At 38.2% G+C, this 18387-nt stretch overlaps 2 protein-coding genes and 1 long non-coding RNA gene across 17 annotated transcripts in view; 1 reads left to right on the plus strand and 2 right to left on the minus strand.

The window, feature by feature from the left end:
• adam22 (ADAM metallopeptidase domain 22) overlaps positions 1 to 1033 on the minus strand; it is a 153204-nt gene extending 152171 nt beyond the window's left edge. For 2 of the 11 annotated variants that reach the window (XM_062984465.1, XM_062984470.1), the window contains exons 1-2: positions 735 to 1033; positions 1 to 164 (exon numbers count right to left, since the gene is read on the minus strand). In XM_062984465.1, the coding sequence (XP_062840535.1) occupies positions 1 to 164; positions 735 to 789 (219 nt within the window). In that variant the 5' untranslated portion in view covers positions 790 to 1033. Of the gene's footprint in view, positions 165 to 734 lie in introns of those variants that run through there. The other 9 variants (XM_062984468.1, XM_008112480.3, XM_062984466.1 and 6 more) reach the window with 7 other exon arrangements.
• On the plus strand, positions 160 to 11454 carry LOC134299995 (uncharacterized). The gene is made up of 2 exons (XR_010007260.1): positions 160 to 390; positions 10814 to 11454. It is a non-coding gene; the product is annotated as an uncharacterized LOC134299995 (long non-coding RNA).
• dbf4 (DBF4-CDC7 kinase regulatory subunit) overlaps positions 5653 to 18387 on the minus strand; it is a 14120-nt gene continuing 1385 nt past the window's right edge. For 2 of the 5 annotated variants that reach the window (XM_062984472.1, XM_062984471.1), the window contains exons 3-13: positions 17004 to 17179; positions 16357 to 16551; positions 15809 to 15859; positions 14512 to 14581; positions 14335 to 14411; positions 13789 to 13819; positions 13564 to 13606; positions 11896 to 12027; positions 8659 to 8770; positions 7510 to 7634; positions 5653 to 6726 (exon numbers count right to left, since the gene is read on the minus strand). In XM_062984472.1, the coding sequence (XP_062840542.1) occupies positions 5703 to 6726; positions 7510 to 7634; positions 8659 to 8770; positions 11896 to 12027; positions 13564 to 13606; positions 13789 to 13819; positions 14335 to 14411; positions 14512 to 14581; positions 15809 to 15859; positions 16357 to 16551; positions 17004 to 17179 (2036 nt within the window). In that variant the 3' untranslated portion in view covers positions 5653 to 5702. Of the gene's footprint in view, positions 6760 to 7509; positions 7635 to 8658; positions 8771 to 11895; positions 12028 to 13563; positions 13607 to 13788; positions 13820 to 14334; positions 14412 to 14511; positions 14582 to 15808; positions 15860 to 16356; positions 16552 to 17003; positions 17180 to 18387 lie in introns of all 5 variants that reach the window. The other 3 variants (XM_062984475.1, XM_062984473.1, XM_062984474.1) reach the window with 3 other exon arrangements.

Below are 18387 nucleotides of genomic sequence, written 5' to 3' on the forward strand. Positions count from 1 at the left end.
CTGCCTGCCATTGAAGGTGCTCCCGATGCGGGTGTTGAGGGCATCCTGCTGGGTCTCGTTGCCTCCATCGGTGCTGAAGAGAAGCCGGAAGGGGACAATGTTCTGCCTCTCCAGGAAGCGGTCCTTGTCCCTGCGCTCCTTCTTCTCCGCCAGTGAGGCATCTTCTTGGGAGGAAGAAGACACTGGGAGGAGGGGGGAGAGAGAGAGAAGAGAGTCACGATTCTGGTGATTCTTCTGGAAATGGCCTTCTTATTTACCAAGAGGGAGGATTCTCCCGGCCAGGAGTCCTTGTTTACAGCGCATGATCCAAGACAACAAGACACTACTCTTCTCCTCCTGGGATCCAAAGGGGAATGAACGTCCCTCTCTCACCTGAAGGCTCATCTCTAGGTGACACACCTTTAATTTTGCAAAAAATAGGGACAGATAGAAAGTGAAACAGAGAGATGTGCAGAAGAGATCTCCATCTTATGGCAAAGAAGGAAATCCTTCCATGCTCTGCAGGGAAGATTACACTGGTGAAATGCAAATGGAAATATGTTCGCATCTGCACGCAAATGCCTGGGGATGCGTGCACGCTTGCGATGGAGGGGCTGTTCCTTCTGAAACACGCGTGTCTGTGCATACATACATAGGTAGGAAAGGGGTGGCTGGGAGTGAGGGTCACCCGCAAGGCTGCCCACCTTCCCACGTGCCCGGGGTCTCCTTCTCTTTCCCGCCGCGGACTGACTCACCTGCGCGGCCGGAGCCCACCTCCAGAAGGGCGCAGAGCATCCAGGGGAGCAGCATGGCTGGTCCGGCCGCCTTCCCCAGGAGCGAGCCTTGCCTTGCCTTGGCTTCCTTAGCCGGGGACGCGCAGCAGCAGCAGCAGCACCATCCCTGCCAGCCTGCCTCCCTCCGCCGCCGCCGCCTCAGTGCTGCATTGTGTGTCCGCCTGCTTCCCTGCCTGCTTCTCTTCCGTGGGCTTCCAAAGCTTTTACCGCATTGGGTGCCTTGCCTTCGCTCCGCGGCTCCCAGCTCCGCCTTTTTCTCTTCTCAACACCCCCTCCCTCTCTCCCTTGCTGTCAAATCCCCCCTCCCCTCCCAAAAATACACACACACACACACACAACCCCGCCTCGCTGGAGGCGGCTGGGAAATGTAGTTAGAGCCAGGTCCAGCTTTTGGAAGGCAAGGATGCAATGCAAAGGCGAGTCAACAGCATCCGCCAAGGGGAGAAGGGCACCGGCTTGTTGGTGATCTAGAGAGAGAGCAAAGGAAGGGTGGAGGAGCTCGGCCGGGGCCCCCGTGGGCCGCCTCCTTTGCAAGACCAGCTCTCAAGATTGTAGCCGAAATGCCAGGAAGGGGGGGGGGGGAGAGAGAGAGAAATGCCATCACTGCTGATAATCTATCTTTCCATCTCAGCAGTAACAGTGATGTCACGAGAGTTGGTGTCACCTGGTGCGGTCACTGATAGCAGAGCCATGGCCAGAAAAGAAAAATTCCAGAGTGGGGGGGGGGATTTGAAACTTGTTTTTTGCCAATCATAAAAGATAGTTCCATAACGCGAAATAATTTAGAAATCAGGCACCATTGATAAACTTCAGTGGACACTCAAGACAAATAAACTTCAGTGGACACTCTGGGCAGATAAACTTCAGAGGACATTCACGGGGGTTTGGTTAACCAGTTAAAATTGATGAGTAAACCAGGTTTTTAAAACCTGAAAAAAATGGGGGGGGGGGGTTGAACTCCCCCCCTTGGCTAGTCCTGATTGATAGTGGGGTCGGGGGTCTTTCATGTCAGGAGTCGTCTGGTGTGAGAAAATTTGCCATCTGCAAGGACGTTGCCCAGGATGTTTTGCCATCCTGTGGGAGGCTTTTCTCATGTCCCCGTATGGGAAGCTAGAGCTGGCCGAGGGAGCTCACAATCTTGCTGGATTCAAACTTCAAACCTATCCATCAGCAGTCTTGCCAGCAGATGGGTTTAACCCATTGCGCCACTGGGGACTTCATTGATAGTGTTGACGTCCTCCCATACAAGGCCTGATATTCATATTGTGGCTAAAATGCCAGAAAATTGGACAAATTCAATAACCCTCTATATCTACACACCAGAAATAACAGTGACGTCACTAGCATCTGTGTCACCTGGTGTAGACCAGGGGTCCTCAAACTTTTTAAGCCGAGGGCCGGTCCACAATCCTTCAGACTGTTGAGGGGCCGGATTATCATTTGAAAAAAAATATCTCAGTTACCCTTGTTGTCTTATATGTGTTTTATTGTATCGAGAAATGAGAATTTTTGTTGTTACTGTATAAGAAATGTATGGAGTTGCTCGGAAACCTCTCAATAAAAATTAATTATAAAAAAAGAAAAAAAATACAAACAAATTCTGATGCACACTGCACATGTCTTATTTGTAGTGCAAAAACAACAACAAGAACAATGAAAGAACAATACAATATTTAAAAATAAAAATAATTTTAACCAACATACATTTAACAGGATTTCAATGGGAAGTGTGCTTCTGCTTCTGGCCAATGAGATAGTCAAGTTAATTAGGGTTGTTGTTGTTGTTGTGTGCCTTCAAGTCATTTCAGACTTTGGGCGAGCCTAAGTCTAAAATGTATTTATTTATTATTTATTTATTGCATTTATTTACTACATTTGTATCCCACCCTTCTCACCCCAAAGAGGACTCAGAGTGGCTTACAAATTATATGTACATACAATATATTATATTATTAGCATAGCACAATATTAGCTATATATTACTTTATTGAACTATACCACTATACTGTAATATTATTAGTAATATTATATGTAATATAGAATATATTATTATTATTAGATGGTATTATCATTAGTGTTATATTGTATTACATTATAATATTATTATCAATATTATACGTATATACAATATATATTATAAAACTGAGGGCGGGGGCCAGGTAAATGACCTCGGAGGGCCGTATCCGGCCCCCGGGCCTTAGTTTGGGGACCCCTGGTGTAGACAGTCATAGAATAGGTACTTCCACTAAACATGCATGTGAAGGTGATCTAATTTAAAGAAGTGCTTCTGCTGTCATTCTTATCATTTGTGAGGCTCATATGGAAAGATGTAGTCCTTCAGTTAGCATGGACTCCCAAGTTGTAAAGCTCTTTATAGGTCACAACTAGCATCTTAAATTATACCTAGAAACAGATTGGCAGACAGTGAATCTGTTATTTTAAAAAAGGAGCCGCATGTTCTCTATAACTAAACTTGGTCAGTAGACTAGAGCTTTTTTAACCAGCTGAAGCTTCTGAATATTCCTCATGGGATAGAACTATGGCATTGCCATTATAATCAGAACCAGACATTTCTAAAAACAGGGGCAGAAGGTATACAAGTTTAGCTGTGCAAAGGTAGAAAGTGTTGGAATTCAGATTCCTACATTCTGACAGCAGAAATTCACAACTGGAGCTTGCCCAAATACTCCATTAACGTGTGGAGTCTAGTCTATAAGAACCGAGTGCGTTAGTGGACATTTTCAGTTTTTCTGTATTAAGCAAAAAACAGAATTGTTTGAGAAATCCTCTGAGAGATACCAGGAAGCCTTGGTCTTGAAGCCAATGCAGCATAGACAAGAATTTACCTGCAGTGATGCAAGGAGAGGAAATTGCGCTAGAACTCCTTTAATCGCTTAAAAAACCCTTTGTACTAAAGAGAAAAAAACCCCTAGAAATTGGCCATAAGGCCTTGGTAAGGTAAGAGACATACTAAAGAGTCTCTTTAGATATAGAAAATGTTACAAGCACTTAAAGAGTTTTAAAGTAGAATAAGATTCTGAAGTATGTCCTAAAGCACTATGATAAATGCTCCAGATAAAGTACACCTGCTAGAACACAAGTGTAAGGTACAAAATATAAACACAACAGTTTGGGAACACTGCTTTCTACAGTGATAGTCGTAACTTTGTCAGTTGTTGCCACTACAGGCTTTTCTTGGCATTCTGTAAGAAGGTGGCTGTGTGTACCCAAGAAATCTGAATTAAGAGTTCCCCTTTGTTGTGTTGCAAAGTTTACTGGTTTCTTCAATTCACTACTGCTTCAATTTCTAAATCCTACAGGAGGCACGCTTCTCCTCCAGCACCATTCAGTATTCAATTATTTATCAACATAGACACTTCATATGCATTTGCAAGCCTCCTATAAGTCTTAAGTAGAATACCTCTTTGACACAGGTATACCACAGTTAAAAAGAACATTTTAGCATGCTTCAGAAAACATTTATCCAAAATTAACAGTACACGCATGATAAGCCTTACATAAATACTTTATATATACAGTAGAGTCTTTCTTATCCAAGATAAACGGGCCAGCAGAACCTTGGATAAGCGAAAATCTTGGATAATAAGGAGGGGTTAAGAAAAAAGCCTATTAAACATAAAATTACATTATGATTTTACAAATTAAGCACCAAAACATGTTTTACAATAAATTGACAGAAAAAGCAGTTCAATACACAGTAATGTTATGTAGTAATTACTGTATTTACTAATTTAGCACCAAAACATGGCAACATTTACTACAAATACAATGACAACAAAAAGGCAGACTGCCTTGGAGAATACAAAACCTTGGATAAGTGAAGCTTGGATAAGTGAGACTCTACTGTATTCCGCCATCTCTCCCCAAACCTTTGAGACCACATAAAAGCTTCTTCCAAAATTTTATTTTTCTCCAGCTTCCATTGTTCTTATGATGTATATTTTGGTGGTCAAATTGATAGATCTATCCTTATTAGCTGGTGCTTTGCTATTCACACATGTTCAGTAAGGTACTGTGGAGACAGCTGCTCTTCCTCCTGTTGAAATCTGATACATCTAGCTACAATAGGATTATTCTTTTCTAGTACGTTTTATGGCAAACACACTTCTCCAGTCCTCCTTCTCCATCCTCTCAATGCCACTGCCTCTAAAAATCTTTCAAATAGAGAGAAGAGGACTTGGGGACATAAAAAAGCTTTGTAAAAATGAGCTTCATCATCAGATGCTTTGCCTGTATTTTTACCATCTAAATCCTCAACTTCCTTACCTTGCTGCAAACCTCTATTGATCAAATTTGGATTTTCAATATAAACATGCATAGGATTGCATTGGAGCCCCCAGCGATGCAGTGGGTTAAACCGCTGGGCTGCTGAACTTGCTGATCGAAAGATCAGTGGTTCGAATCTGGGGAGTGGAGTGGGCTCCCACTGTTAGCCCCAGCTTCTGCCAACCTAGCAATTCAAAAACTGCAAATGTGAGTAGATCAATAGGTAACAGCGCGCCATGCAGTCATGCCGAACACATGACCTTGGAGGTGTCTACGGACAACGCTGGCTCTTCATCTTAGAAATGGAGATGAGCACCAACCTCCAGAGTAGGACACGACTAGACTTAATGTCAGGGGAAAACCTTTACCTTTACTAGGATTGCATTGGAAATTGAAATATAAAAATCTCACTTCCTTAACATGAATAATTACATTAACTATTCCTTTAGATGTATTCCCCTAGCCTTTTTTTACATATACTATACTTGGAATAATATGAACATAAAGTTTTAATTTTTAAAAAGAATCATCTCTGTATAGTTTTTGATAAACTATTGATAAACTTTTGATAAACAAAGATGTTCGCAAATAGTATCTTTCAGGTCGCACCTTTATTCAAAACTCGTTTGAAATAAAGCAGGGTTAGAATCCAATAAATGGTGACGACGAAGCAGAAGTAGAAAACAAAGACCACAGAAGATCTGTATGCTGGTCTTCCCAAGTTTCTTTCATTAAACTGGATTCTTTGTTTTCCTGAATACTTGAAAACCCCGCAAAATCAGAGTTTGTATCGCTGGTCTGAAATAACTGTAATAGTGCATTTGTTGATGAGCCTTGTGCAGTTATTTTCTCTGGAGCAGATGGTTTATCAGTCGGCTGTGAGCATACCCTTATATTTTGTCTTGAAATTTCTTTTTTATTCCTCCCAACGGAGTGTATGACTTTCCTGCTGAGTTTTATTGAAGGTGAACTTTGTGTACTGGTATCTCTCGTGTCACTGGGCTCTTTGTTTGCAAGGGGACTGTGTGGTGGTTTCTCTGTCTCTAAGAGGACTGAAAGTTCTCTAGGAAAACTGCTCTCTCTGCGAAGGTCAGCAACATCTTTGTCAACCCTTGAATGAGTATCCACTTTCTTCAAACATTTTGCTGGCAGAAGAGCGCCATTGTTCAACTTTCTTTTGGGCATTGAGATATGGTTCTTTTCTGGGCCCTGGATTTGATTGTGGAGCAAGTTTAGATTTGTTGAAAACCCATGCAAATTCGGCCTTGAAACAGACTCATAATGCTCATATATTTCAGACAGGTTTTTCGTACACACTTTAATTTCTTTCTCGGGAGGCAGCTGATACAGGTTTGTGGATAAAGCAATCTCTGTTAAGTTGGAGGCTTTTGACATTTTACCACTCTCAGTGTTGCCGCTCACTTTCCGCGATGCATCTGAAGAACAGATGGTGTGGTAGGAATAAACAGAATGTAAAGGTTCAGAGGTAGAATTCTTGAGTGCAGAATTAGGACGGGCTTCCAGGCATTGAGAACTTTCCTTCACTGTCTGCATTATTTTTCTAGAATACCACCTCAGTGGCATATCTTGCCTCTTCATCCTTTCTTTCATTTCCTCTGTTTTTGTCCCAATAAGAGGAGCAAATTGTCCAACGCTACATTTTCGCCTAAAATTAAGGACGTTATACTAGTTAAAACTCCTGAAGAAAAATGAAGAAAAGGCATAAGTCTACCAAATCACTAGCCAGCAGTCCATACCCCTCCCCCAATTATTTTTTTCCAAAAAGCAAATTCTGACTTTGCCACTTTATATAAGTGACACCATTTTACTATACTATTGTATATGATAGGACTTGAGTATCCACCGATTTCAATATCCAAGGATCGAGATCCTCAAATCAAACCTCAGCAGATACCAAGGGCCCACTGCATGTACTAGCTGCAAGTCAGTGGTTCCCAACCTGTGGGTCCCCAGGTGTTTTGGCCTACAACTCCCAGAAATGCCAGCCAGTTTACCAGCTGTTAGGATTTCTGGGAGTTGAAGGCCAAAACATCTGGGGACCCGCAGGATGAGAACCACTACGGTAACTGGTTTAATTAAGGTCTGCAATTGCCTTCCTTGAGAAAACTGTCTATTACGTTTAATGCAAAGCGTTTGTGCACAAAAACACATGCACACATACATGACAGTCCATGTCTTCTGTTGTTATTTCTTTTCTCTTGCTTTCCTCCCTTCCCCCCCGCCACCTCCTTCTTATTTTATAAGAGACTAACATAGTTACTGTTTTGAAAATTTACTTGACTGAGTGCTAAACAAGCCAAATTTAAGATCACAGTGATCTTAAACCAGAATTAAAAACTAAGAACTACAATCCTTTCTACTGCAAGTATTATAAAAATCAAATGGAAATGGAGGCTACAACAGATTAACAAATTTCAGAATATTTTACCTTTTAATTTTTGGTGTGTTCTCCCTGAATTCTAAAAAGTCACAGGAAACTTTGGAAATGATGTCATCCACAACCTGATAATGCAAACTTTGTGCAAAATTCTGATGTTGCTCACTTTCAACATGCTAAAGTTAGAAAAGCAAGAAAAAAAGATGGTGGGTCAACTGTATCTATTCATGTATAAAGTAGTCATATGCAAATAAAAGGGATGTAATCCTTTCCTTGGACAACAAAAATGTATAAATCTACAACAATATAGTTCCACATTTCACACTTCTGTAACCATTTTTTTTAAATGGTGAGAAATAGATTCCAAACTGTAATGTTACATGTTGATGTTATATTCGATAGTACATTCACTAGGATTAGGGACACAGGGCCCATGTAAATGAGAAAATCACCTGGGAGAACAGGGTCAATTGTAGATATATTTTTGTAATTATTGTTTTATATTCCTGAGTGTGCATGTTCCATAACTGGGATGGCCATATTGGTAAACAGCCTCAAGTCTTCCCCAAATCTCTTTCACACAGTACAATTATGGCCTTCTATTCCACTTTTAACTGCTATAGCTGCATCCTATGGAATCCTGGGACTCGTAGTTTCATGAGTCATTAGGTCTCTGGTGGGGAATTTGAAGTTATAAACCCCAGGATTCCATAGAATGGAATAATTAAAGTTGAAGTGGTATCCAAGTACTATAATTATGCGATATGAAGGAAACTTTAAAACTAAAGGGGAGCAAAAAAAAGATCTATGCAACCAAAATCTGAACCTCATTAGTGTATACAGTAAACTCAGTTAAATGGAACTCAAGAAACCAAAACTCTTAAGCAAAAAATTAAATAAATAATATCATATAATAGTTTAAATAAAAAGCTGTAAAACAGTAAAACAGTGTTACATTAAGTTAAGTCTCTTTCTTAATTCGCTTTTAATAACTGTATGTCACAATTAATATCAAATCAGTACAGAATTAATGGTATTATATAGTACAGAGTATAGTATTAGGCCCATTTTTAACAGAAACTCTCAAACAACGAGAAACTGCATTTGTCTGGTATCCAGCAATCCTCATGAGTGCCGATTAACCACTGTATATACCTTCCTAACTTAAGTGCACCCATTATTTAGATAATATATACATACAGCTTGAAGATCATCATACTTCTTCAGACAGCATTCACAGTATCCTTTTCTCTTCTTCTGCTTTGGAGGAACTTGTACTGGGGCCTTCTCTTTCTCTTTATTTTCTGGGTTTCTGTTTACAAAAAAGAGATGTCCAATACTCACATGTTATAAGTTACATTGTCAACAGGATCAAGAAGTTCTGACCACCTTTTTCCCCCTACTATTTAAAAGTACATTTAAGTTGCTCTGCAATATCATGTTTTAAGCATTTTCAAAACAGGTATGTGTTTAATCAGAACAAAGGAAAATAAGTATTTTTATAAATTTTGACACAAATCTACCATGTGCAGAAACTACGGATTTGATCAGTTAAATCCCTATTTGAATTCCCCTTGCCAGTAACTCAATCTCCATCTAATGGGTACTGTACGTACAGGCAATCCCCAGGTTACAAACAAGATCGGCTCTGTAAGTCAGAACAGGTACATTTTTAAATGTAGCTCCAGCCAATTTTTAAAGGCTTGGATAGCATAGCAAAGGGTTAACACACCTCTCTAACATTTGTTTTGCTGTCTGTGCCTCTGTTCAGAAGATTTCACATCACTTTCTGGGCCTGTGACAATTGGATTTTGAAAATTTTGGGTTATCATGGAAACAAGGATTGGTGACAAAGCTTCAGTGAAGACACTTTTCTCCCATAAAAACTATTATGGGGTGAATTTCCCTTCGTAGAGGAAGATTTCCTCTCACTTCCTGTTGTCTCAAACCTGTTTGTAACCAGAAGTCATATGTAAGTCAGATGTTTGTAACTCGGAAACCGCCAGTATTTAGAAGTGGTCAGCACTGCTAAATTTATGCCACAGACTTCTGTCCATATTAAATCTTGACAGGCAGACAGCAAGTCATGTTTTGTGTGCTGTACAATATACCAAATAGTGATATAAAAGTAGAACTGCACACAAGTAGAATGATAGTACAGAAAAAAGAAACCAAACCTTTCAGTCTATACCTAATAAATTAGCAACGCTCGCTTTAGAGAAAACCCTATAAACATGAAAAACCAGTCTCTAGCACCATCTGCCTGTTGTTAATATAAGCTTCAGCCTGCATATTGTTCTCTATTATGCATGTATGTCAGCAGCTAAAGAGCCTGATTATGGGTTGCCCAGTCTTTGTATTTAAATATTTCTCTTTGAAGCTGAATTGGGTTATGTATTTACTGAACTCCAAGAAGTTAAGATGGATGATGACTATATACTGGACAATAAATGAGCCAAGCTGAGCTATGCAAAAACTCATATGATGGACAGATAAAGAAATGTAATGAATGGCATTAAACTGGAAGTAGGCCAAATCATACTATATTAATTATAGTGAGGCTTTCCCTAGAAAAATTGCAATTTGAGGATGCCTGTCATAGGTAAAGGTAAAGGTTTCCCCCGACGTTAAGTCCAGTCATGTCTGACTCTGGGGGTTGGTGCTCATCTCCATTTCTAAGCCGAAGAGCCGACATTGTCCGTAGACACCTCCAAGGTCATGTGGCCAGCATAACTTCATGGAGCGCCGTTACCTTCCCGCTGGAGCGGTACCTACTTATCTACTCACATTGGTATGTTTTCGAACTGCTAGGTTGGCAGAAGCTGGAGCAACAGTGGGCGCTCACTCCGCTCCCGGGATTTGAACCTGGGACCTTTCGGTCTGCAAGTTCAGCAGCTCAGTGCTTTAACACACTTTGCCTGCCACAGATGTGGGCAAAACGATAGGAGATAATGCTTCTGGAACATGGCCATACAGCCCAAAAAACTCACAGCAACCCAGTGATTCTGGCCATGAAACCCTTTAACAACACATTAAACACATTTGATTTTTTGAAATTTAGAAGAGGAGATCAATTCACTGGAGAAAAACTCCAAATAATTTCATTTAGCTCCTTGCACAATTTTGATGCCTCCAGATGTGAACCCCATATTAGCTGCCTTTTAAAAATTCCTACAGAAAACAGAAAAACAACTAATTGTCAGAAATTTTTAGGCCATTTAGTGTATTCTGTATAAATTTAATCACATTCTGGAACACCACTGCAGTCTTTGAAAGAATGAATTACATTTTAAAATGTTTTAATTGTTATTAGATAAATAAAATTATTCTCACATTATATTCTACTTTTTTCTAGATCAATTTATATGATCCAGTCCTACATCACTGTGATAAATTCCTCACTGCTCCTGGAGTCCTGTACAAACAGCAATTTGCAATTTAGGGGCAGAAGATTCTAGAAGAAAGTTTTAAAATGGGATGTGGGTGTTTCCTGTGGACTATTACTTCCTTTTGTCATCAATTAAGTCAAAAGCTCTCCATTATTCTGAAGACACCAACATTTCAAATGGGAAGTTATACCAACTTATGACTATTAATGTTTTTTTTAATAAGGATAAAAACACTATATAAAAACAGTGAGATTCTGGATTGTGGCAGCTCAAATGGTGATGGCTCAAGTGTGGAAAGCAGGACTTAAATCATTCATTACTATTTTCATCCTATAAGAAGATCAAATATATAGGTGCTATGGAAATATATTCCTACATAATATTTTATTAGTTAAGGGGAAAACTAAGCCAGATGTGTTTTGTCCAAAATAGCATATGTTTATTCAGTGTTAATGATGTAAATACAGTCAGTTTTTCCAAATAAATATGGAGCACAATGATTACAATAAAGGGAAGTTTGAAAGGAAATGATTACCTTGGATATTGTGCTTGATTATAAACTTTATTTTTATACTATTTTAATAAAAATGAAGGTAGGAGACTTGAACATGAATTAATTCCATGTCTTTATTTTTCCTCTGCATTGTAGTATTAACTGCCACGTTGGATTAAGAGGGGGCAAGTGGAAAAGGGATTTATTTTCATTTGATACAGTTTAAAAAACTCAATTCTGTGAAACATGTGCATGCAATCATGTGTATATGAAAAAGAAAGTTTGTGCAATCTTTTTATACAGTATGATTAAACAATGCATAAGATTTTGTTCCCCAGTTTCAAAGTAAAAACTTCAGCAGACTACGACATCCCTACATACATTACTAATTTTGCCTCCTATCGAACTGCTCAGAAATAATCCTATTAAATCAAATACAATGTAAGACTCATACTGGACTTAAACTTTGTTGGAGAAATCCATGCTTGTTTTCATTCCCTCTCACCTCTTACCAGATTTTCTCATTTCCCCCTCCAGACATCTCTCTTTCATTACCTTTGCTTATTCTGAATTTCCTTTTGGCCATTAGCATTCTTCTTTTCTACATCAAATGGACTACAAGGTCTTGGATTAGAATAGTTGATAACAGGAAAACTGGACAGTTGAATGTAAAATGGTCTGTAATGACTATATGAGGGGAGAAAACAGACACTTCTCTGTTACACAGCATACAGAACTTTAAATAAGTTATGAATATATTTTACATAACTCTTCTCTGCAAGACAACATGGCCTTTGCAGTGCTATAGCAAGATAACACTCTCAGGATTTTTCCTATGGGAACACTATATTTTTCTTTAAAAGATTCTGAACATATATAAATCTACCTAGACATTCAAAAGGATGTGTGCATACAGAACAGACTACCTGCACACCATTCTCCTAAATGCTGTATGTATTTGCTGTTGTTTCAGGGGTGTTTGCAAATTCATACTTAGATCTAGGATTATGCTGTGTAAATCAATTATTGAAGTTCGTTTCCATCTGGCCCTCCTTCCCTACTTGAAAAAAATACTACACTTTGGGAAATTCTGTCCAATGCCATATTTTAAGTATTAAATCATTAATATCTTCAAAGTCAACTTGTTACTTGAATTGGTACTTCCCTAATGTACTGCAAATTTGAAACAGAAGAAAAAGAAGAGACAAAAAGTAAAAGACAAAAGTTACAGGCTCCTCAAAAACTGGCTATATATAGCCCTTCCTGAGATCAATGAAAGAGTCTCTTTGAAGATGTACATGTCTGGATTTTTCACTGTCTAACAGAAAGCTCTGAGCAGATAAGACACAGTGCTTTTCTTTAAAAAAAAAAAAAAAAAAGAACTACATCAGGGGAATGCATACCTGAATGTGCAAGTATTTTCCTTCAATACATATCCTGTAAAATATCTGGGACCAGTTGTTATCCACATATGACATCAAAAGTGATTGGAGAAATATATCTAATGTTACTTTCTTGTGACTTGTTATCTATGTACAGGGCATTCCCCCTACCACAATTTCTGCTCAGATTCACTATACAGATAATGAATATTGCAATAAGTAAAGGTAAAGGTTTCCCCTGACGTTAAGTCCAGTCATGTCTGACTCTGGGGGTTGGTGCTCATCTCCATTTCTAAGCTGAAGAGCCGGCGTTGTCTGTAGACACCTCCAAGATCATGTGGCCGGCATAACTGCATGGAGCGCCGTTACCTTCCCGCCGGAGCGGTACCTATTGATCTCCTCACATTTGCATGTTTTTGAACTGCTAGTTTGGCAGAAGCTGGAGCTAACAGTGGGCGCTCACTCCGCTCCCGGGATTTAAACCTGGGACCTTTCGTTCTGCAATTTCAGCAGCTCAGTGCTTTAACACACTTCGCCACCGGGGCTCCACACTTCGCCACCGGGGCTCTGTATAGTTTCACTGTACGGATAATGAATATTGCAATATTTATTGAAAACATCTAATAAACAATTAGAAACACATTTCTTTACATTTAAAACTAAAGTTTGCCATGATTTCAGTGAATTTCTTATAGATATGATCAAATCTGGATCCAACCCAGAGAAGGCAGAATTTGCCAGCAGATATGTTATATAATAGTTGCACCAAACACTATCAGCAAATTCAAGGGGAAAGATATGCTTTGATATAAACTGGAATAAATCTGAAACCAATACTCACCATCTTCTATCTTCTACCTTCAGAAAAGGATTTTTCAGTTTACCTGTTCAATGGAATATGTATTAAATTTTTCATAATTAATTATACAACATTCCTGTTTGAAAGACAAACAACTTTTACATTATACATTAAAGAAAAAATACATATCAATAATCTCATCTCTAATTTTTATCTTATAGATTTAGAAACACATACAGCACTCTCATCAATTTCTTGAATACTTACTTTTTGTTCTCTGATCACTTCTCTCTTTTTCCTATTTAAGAGAAAAATTATATTTCAGAATAATGTTTTCCACCTGTTAGCAGCTTTCCATGGTTGCAAGAAGAGATTTTTCACACCATCTTTGTAGACAAAGCAACAGAAATCTCTACTTGAGTGTGCTAAATATACTGCAATAACAACTTCCATTTTAAAACAAAAAAACCCAGAGTTTTTTTACAGTGGTGTAAGATAAACACACAATAACGGTTCATCACATTTTAGCATACTTTTTGGACTCTCAGGCAGTCCCTGAGTTACAAACATCCAACTTACAAATGACTCATAGTTGGAGCATTTGGCAGTTCAACAACTAGAATAATAGCTCAGAAAACTATGGAAGTTGTCATATCATTTCAGACAATAATTCTACTAAACCTTTCTAGAACACAAGAGCGCATAGTTTGTTTGCTACATCCTACATCAGCACACAAGATAAATTATTTGTATACAATTCAAAATAGTCACAGCTTTCTCATATTTTGCTCTTAAACAAGAACATTTACTTACAACATCTTTGATTTCTGTGCTTGATTTCTTGATCAGAGCGAGATCTTTCTTCTTTTGATCAATATAATTTTTAATATCTATTTGAGAAAGAATAAAATAAAGAACAACTCGCTGAAAAAGAACTGAAAAGTATTTCAGTGATGCAATAAAAATCAGCTGTAGTTTAAAAATACTTGCCATCCACATGAAGTATTTTCACTCCCCAGCTCAAGGCATTAGATAGTATGCTACCTGAAGGGATTAATTCCTGGAGGAAAAATATATACTTTTTATCAGTTAAAGTATTTGGATGTGAATGCAAGCAGCATGACATGAAATGCTATATACACTCTCAGCCTACCCAATGAAAACAAACAAATTTTCAAGCAAAATTTAAATTTAGATTATCACTCTTTGAGAAGTTGTTCCTAGTTAGAATAGGAACTAACCATGCTCTTCTTTCAAGATTCCATCATCTTACTGTCTAGTCTTTCATTTTCAAGGGAAACATGTCTTATAGCTTTTCAAGCAACTGCCTCACTGTATCCTGCCAGAAGCACAACCTCTGTTACAACTGCTATGGTCATCAAGAGTAACAAAATAATTGTTAGAAGGAGCAAATTACTGAGCTAAACCAAGGAAATTACCATAACCCACTGATGGCATGGTGTACTTTGCCTGAATTATATCTGGTAATGGAAAATGAACATTATTGAATTATGCTTAATGGTCTATTATATGAAAGCTAATCACTTGCAAATCTATTTCATAGCTTTCACTTGGAAAATGTCTCTTAGGCTCCAATCCTATACACCTGCCAGTCAATAGTCTCCCAAAAATCAATAAGACTTCTTAATAGACATGTATAATATTGTGTTATTTGATTAGCATGCTCTTAGGCAAACTAGCCATTCTTTATTTTCTGAAAAATCTCAGAATGCATCTACACTATAAAATTAATGCAGTTTGATACCATTTTAACTGCCATGGCTCAATACTATGGAATCCTGGGAGTTTTAGTTTTTGAAACACCAGCTTTCTTTGGCAGACAAAGCTAAAGAATTTGTAAAGCACTGAGCCCTGGCAGTGAAAGTGATGTCAATCTGCATTAATTCTACATTGTAGGTGGAGCCTCAGAGTAGTCCCAGAAGAAAAGGTCTAATTGAGGGTCAGAAACAGCACAAACATGAATATTTTTGATAGTAGAAAAGGAACAGAAAGGCAAACTATGATTCAAAATAAAATTACTGCTCCGTTATATTGTAGGTACTGATTTTTTAAATCTCTTGTAATAAGCATTGCAACCCAAGCTAGGATGACATATAAATACTGAAAAACCTGAAATAATTTGGTTTGATGGTTTGGAACTATGACCTGGTAAAGCATTTAAAGTCTGCATTTCCACACATTCACATGATTCCAGTGGCAAATGACAAAGCTTTAATGATTATCGACAAGTTTAGAAAGTTGAATCGTTCTGTCATATGACACATACCTGTTCCTTGATTGCTCTTTCAACTAAGGATTTTCCTCTACTCATACGCATCTATGTTTGAAAAGAAATGATGTATTTTAAGGGATGAATTTGTAACAAAATGCGTGTATGAAGAAAGCAGCTACCCTTTAGCATTCAATGTACCCCACTGGTATACTTCATTATTTTCAGCATTTCAGGACAGAAATTATTTTGATGGGTAGGGATCTGAAAAGTCAACTAATCCAGGAAATCCACCACTACTTATGTGAGACGAATAATTGAGTCTTACATTTGGTTAAATATGATCACAACCTCATCAAAAAAATGGGGGATTTACAGTAGTACTATATTCCAAGTTAATGTAGACAAGGATAATGGAATCATACCCTAGTGATTTTCATCAATCCATTCTTTTCTTGTCACATTGTCTAAAGCATTAAGTTTCATTAAAATACTAGATAAAATGTTATAAAAAGATCTACAGTATTTGCAGCATTTAAAAAAAACAACAGCATTCACTTCTGTGATGGGCAGGGAGAGGAGGACTGAACAGGAAAAAGACTTACTGAATCTGCTGGTTTACATGAACTTCCATCATGTCTATCTCTTCTGCTGCTTGGATGTGGTGAACTGTTTCCACCATTGTATATAGAGTCTGGGCTTGGCACCGGAGATATTGGTCCAAAAGTCTGAGCAAATTTTGCTTCCTTCTTATTAGAAATTAGATAGGTAATATCTTTACTCAGAAATCCTTCAATTCTCTAGATATGAGGAAGAAAAGTATTATCTCATTATAAGGGGCAATCACAGAATTTGATACAATACGCAGTAATGTTAGAAAAAAATTGTTTATAATGTCCCCTTTCCCACATGGTGACCATGGGAATTTCTTCCCCAGAACTGAATTCATATGGCCTCAGTTTTATGTAAACAGCATAACAAAATCATATAACGAAGACTGGAAAGCCAAATCACAATGGGCTAGTCTCAACTGCAGCGATTTGATGATGTATATAATAAAGTGCATGTTAATTACTCCCATTCATCAGCATCCTATTAATCATTAGAGCTGTCATCCAAAGGACTACCAGGAAACCTTATATACAAGTAAGCTTGTTTGGGAGGCTCCTCACACAAATAGCAGCACTTTCTAATTCTGAAGTCCTGTTTTTGCAGACCTTGCAAAATCATGGCCAAATAATTGTTGACTTACCCCTCCCAACTCTTTAAGATCTTTTGCTAGTTTTTCAGAGACGGCACTAGATGGAATGTCAAGATAGAACACTTTCCCAGTAAGTGGTTTGTATTTAAATTTGTCTGACTTTGTGGAATCTTTCTTTACAGTTTTCAACGGAGGCCTACTTCTTTCTGTTCTTCCTTGCATATCACCTGTCACCAAAAGAAAAGAAAATATAATCACCCAAGTGAATCTTACAATTTATATGAACAATCATGCAAAACCATATTTCTGAAAAGCGTGTGTGGTTGTCAGTATCTGTCACATATATCAGCATTGGAAGATAATCAACACAGGTCTCATCTGTATAGGATATAATATCTTAAAACCAGCAGAACCTGATATATGCTTGTTGAAAAGTAAATTTTTTTGTTTTCAGTAGAGGCCTTTTTCTTGATCTCACCCCATTGCAAGCACGGTTGGTGAAAATAAAAGTGCGGGCTATTGCCAGGTCAACAGATGTGACAAAAACCATGGAAAACTGCTGAAGGATCTCAGTGGATCATTTCAGCTGGATACATATCCCAGCGAACTGGATTACAAATCAGCCTTCAATTCAGAAAACCACCCTCAGAGCATAGAAGACATTGTAAACACCAACACAATGGGCTGAGGCTAATAGAGTTTCCCTCTTCATATGTTTTATTCAGCAATTTTAAAAGTTTCTAAACATTTCAAGTAGCTATGGAGCATCCAAACACGGAGATCAGTAACCCAACAAGACATAACCTGTGGTCAGTTTGAATACTTGTAAGCTGCCCTGAAATCTTCAGGCAAAGGGAGTGATATAACTACTAAATAATAAAAAACGTGTAAAATATCCCTCAGTCTAAAATCTTACAATGCCACATGTTACTAACAAGGATTGTGTTGCTACTTCAAAATGGCCAAGAGATCTGCATTAGTCCTCACTGGGCTGTGATCTTTTTTAAAATGTATTTTGGGACAAGATTTCAGATCCTAAAATCATCAATAGGACCCTTTCTGCAGAGAAACTAGATCACACTTACACACAACCTAATTCAGAAACATCTTAATTTTGCCATTTTATATAAGGGTGGCCAGTTTACCATGCCATGGTATTCAGATTTTGGTATTCTTGAGGGTCCTGGAACCAAACTATAGGGATTTTGTGAAATCCCTTTATGCCTCCATCTCCAATTCATGGCTTCATTTATGAATTGATAGTAAAAAAAATAGAGGCAAATTCATCCATTGCGTATTTGCAGGTAGGGAAGAACAGGTTTTGTTCCAAACAGTTCCCTTCTGAAACGTCGAGAGCCTCAAATTCTTTGGAAAGGATGAATTACATTTTCTGCTGAGGAGGTTATAGGTAGAATTGGGGGTGGAAGATGTTTAG

This window comes from Anolis carolinensis, chromosome 6 (assembly GCF_035594765.1).
Source record: "Anolis carolinensis isolate JA03-04 chromosome 6, rAnoCar3.1.pri, whole genome shotgun sequence".
Taxonomy (NCBI): Eukaryota; Metazoa; Chordata; class Lepidosauria; order Squamata; family Dactyloidae; genus Anolis; species Anolis carolinensis.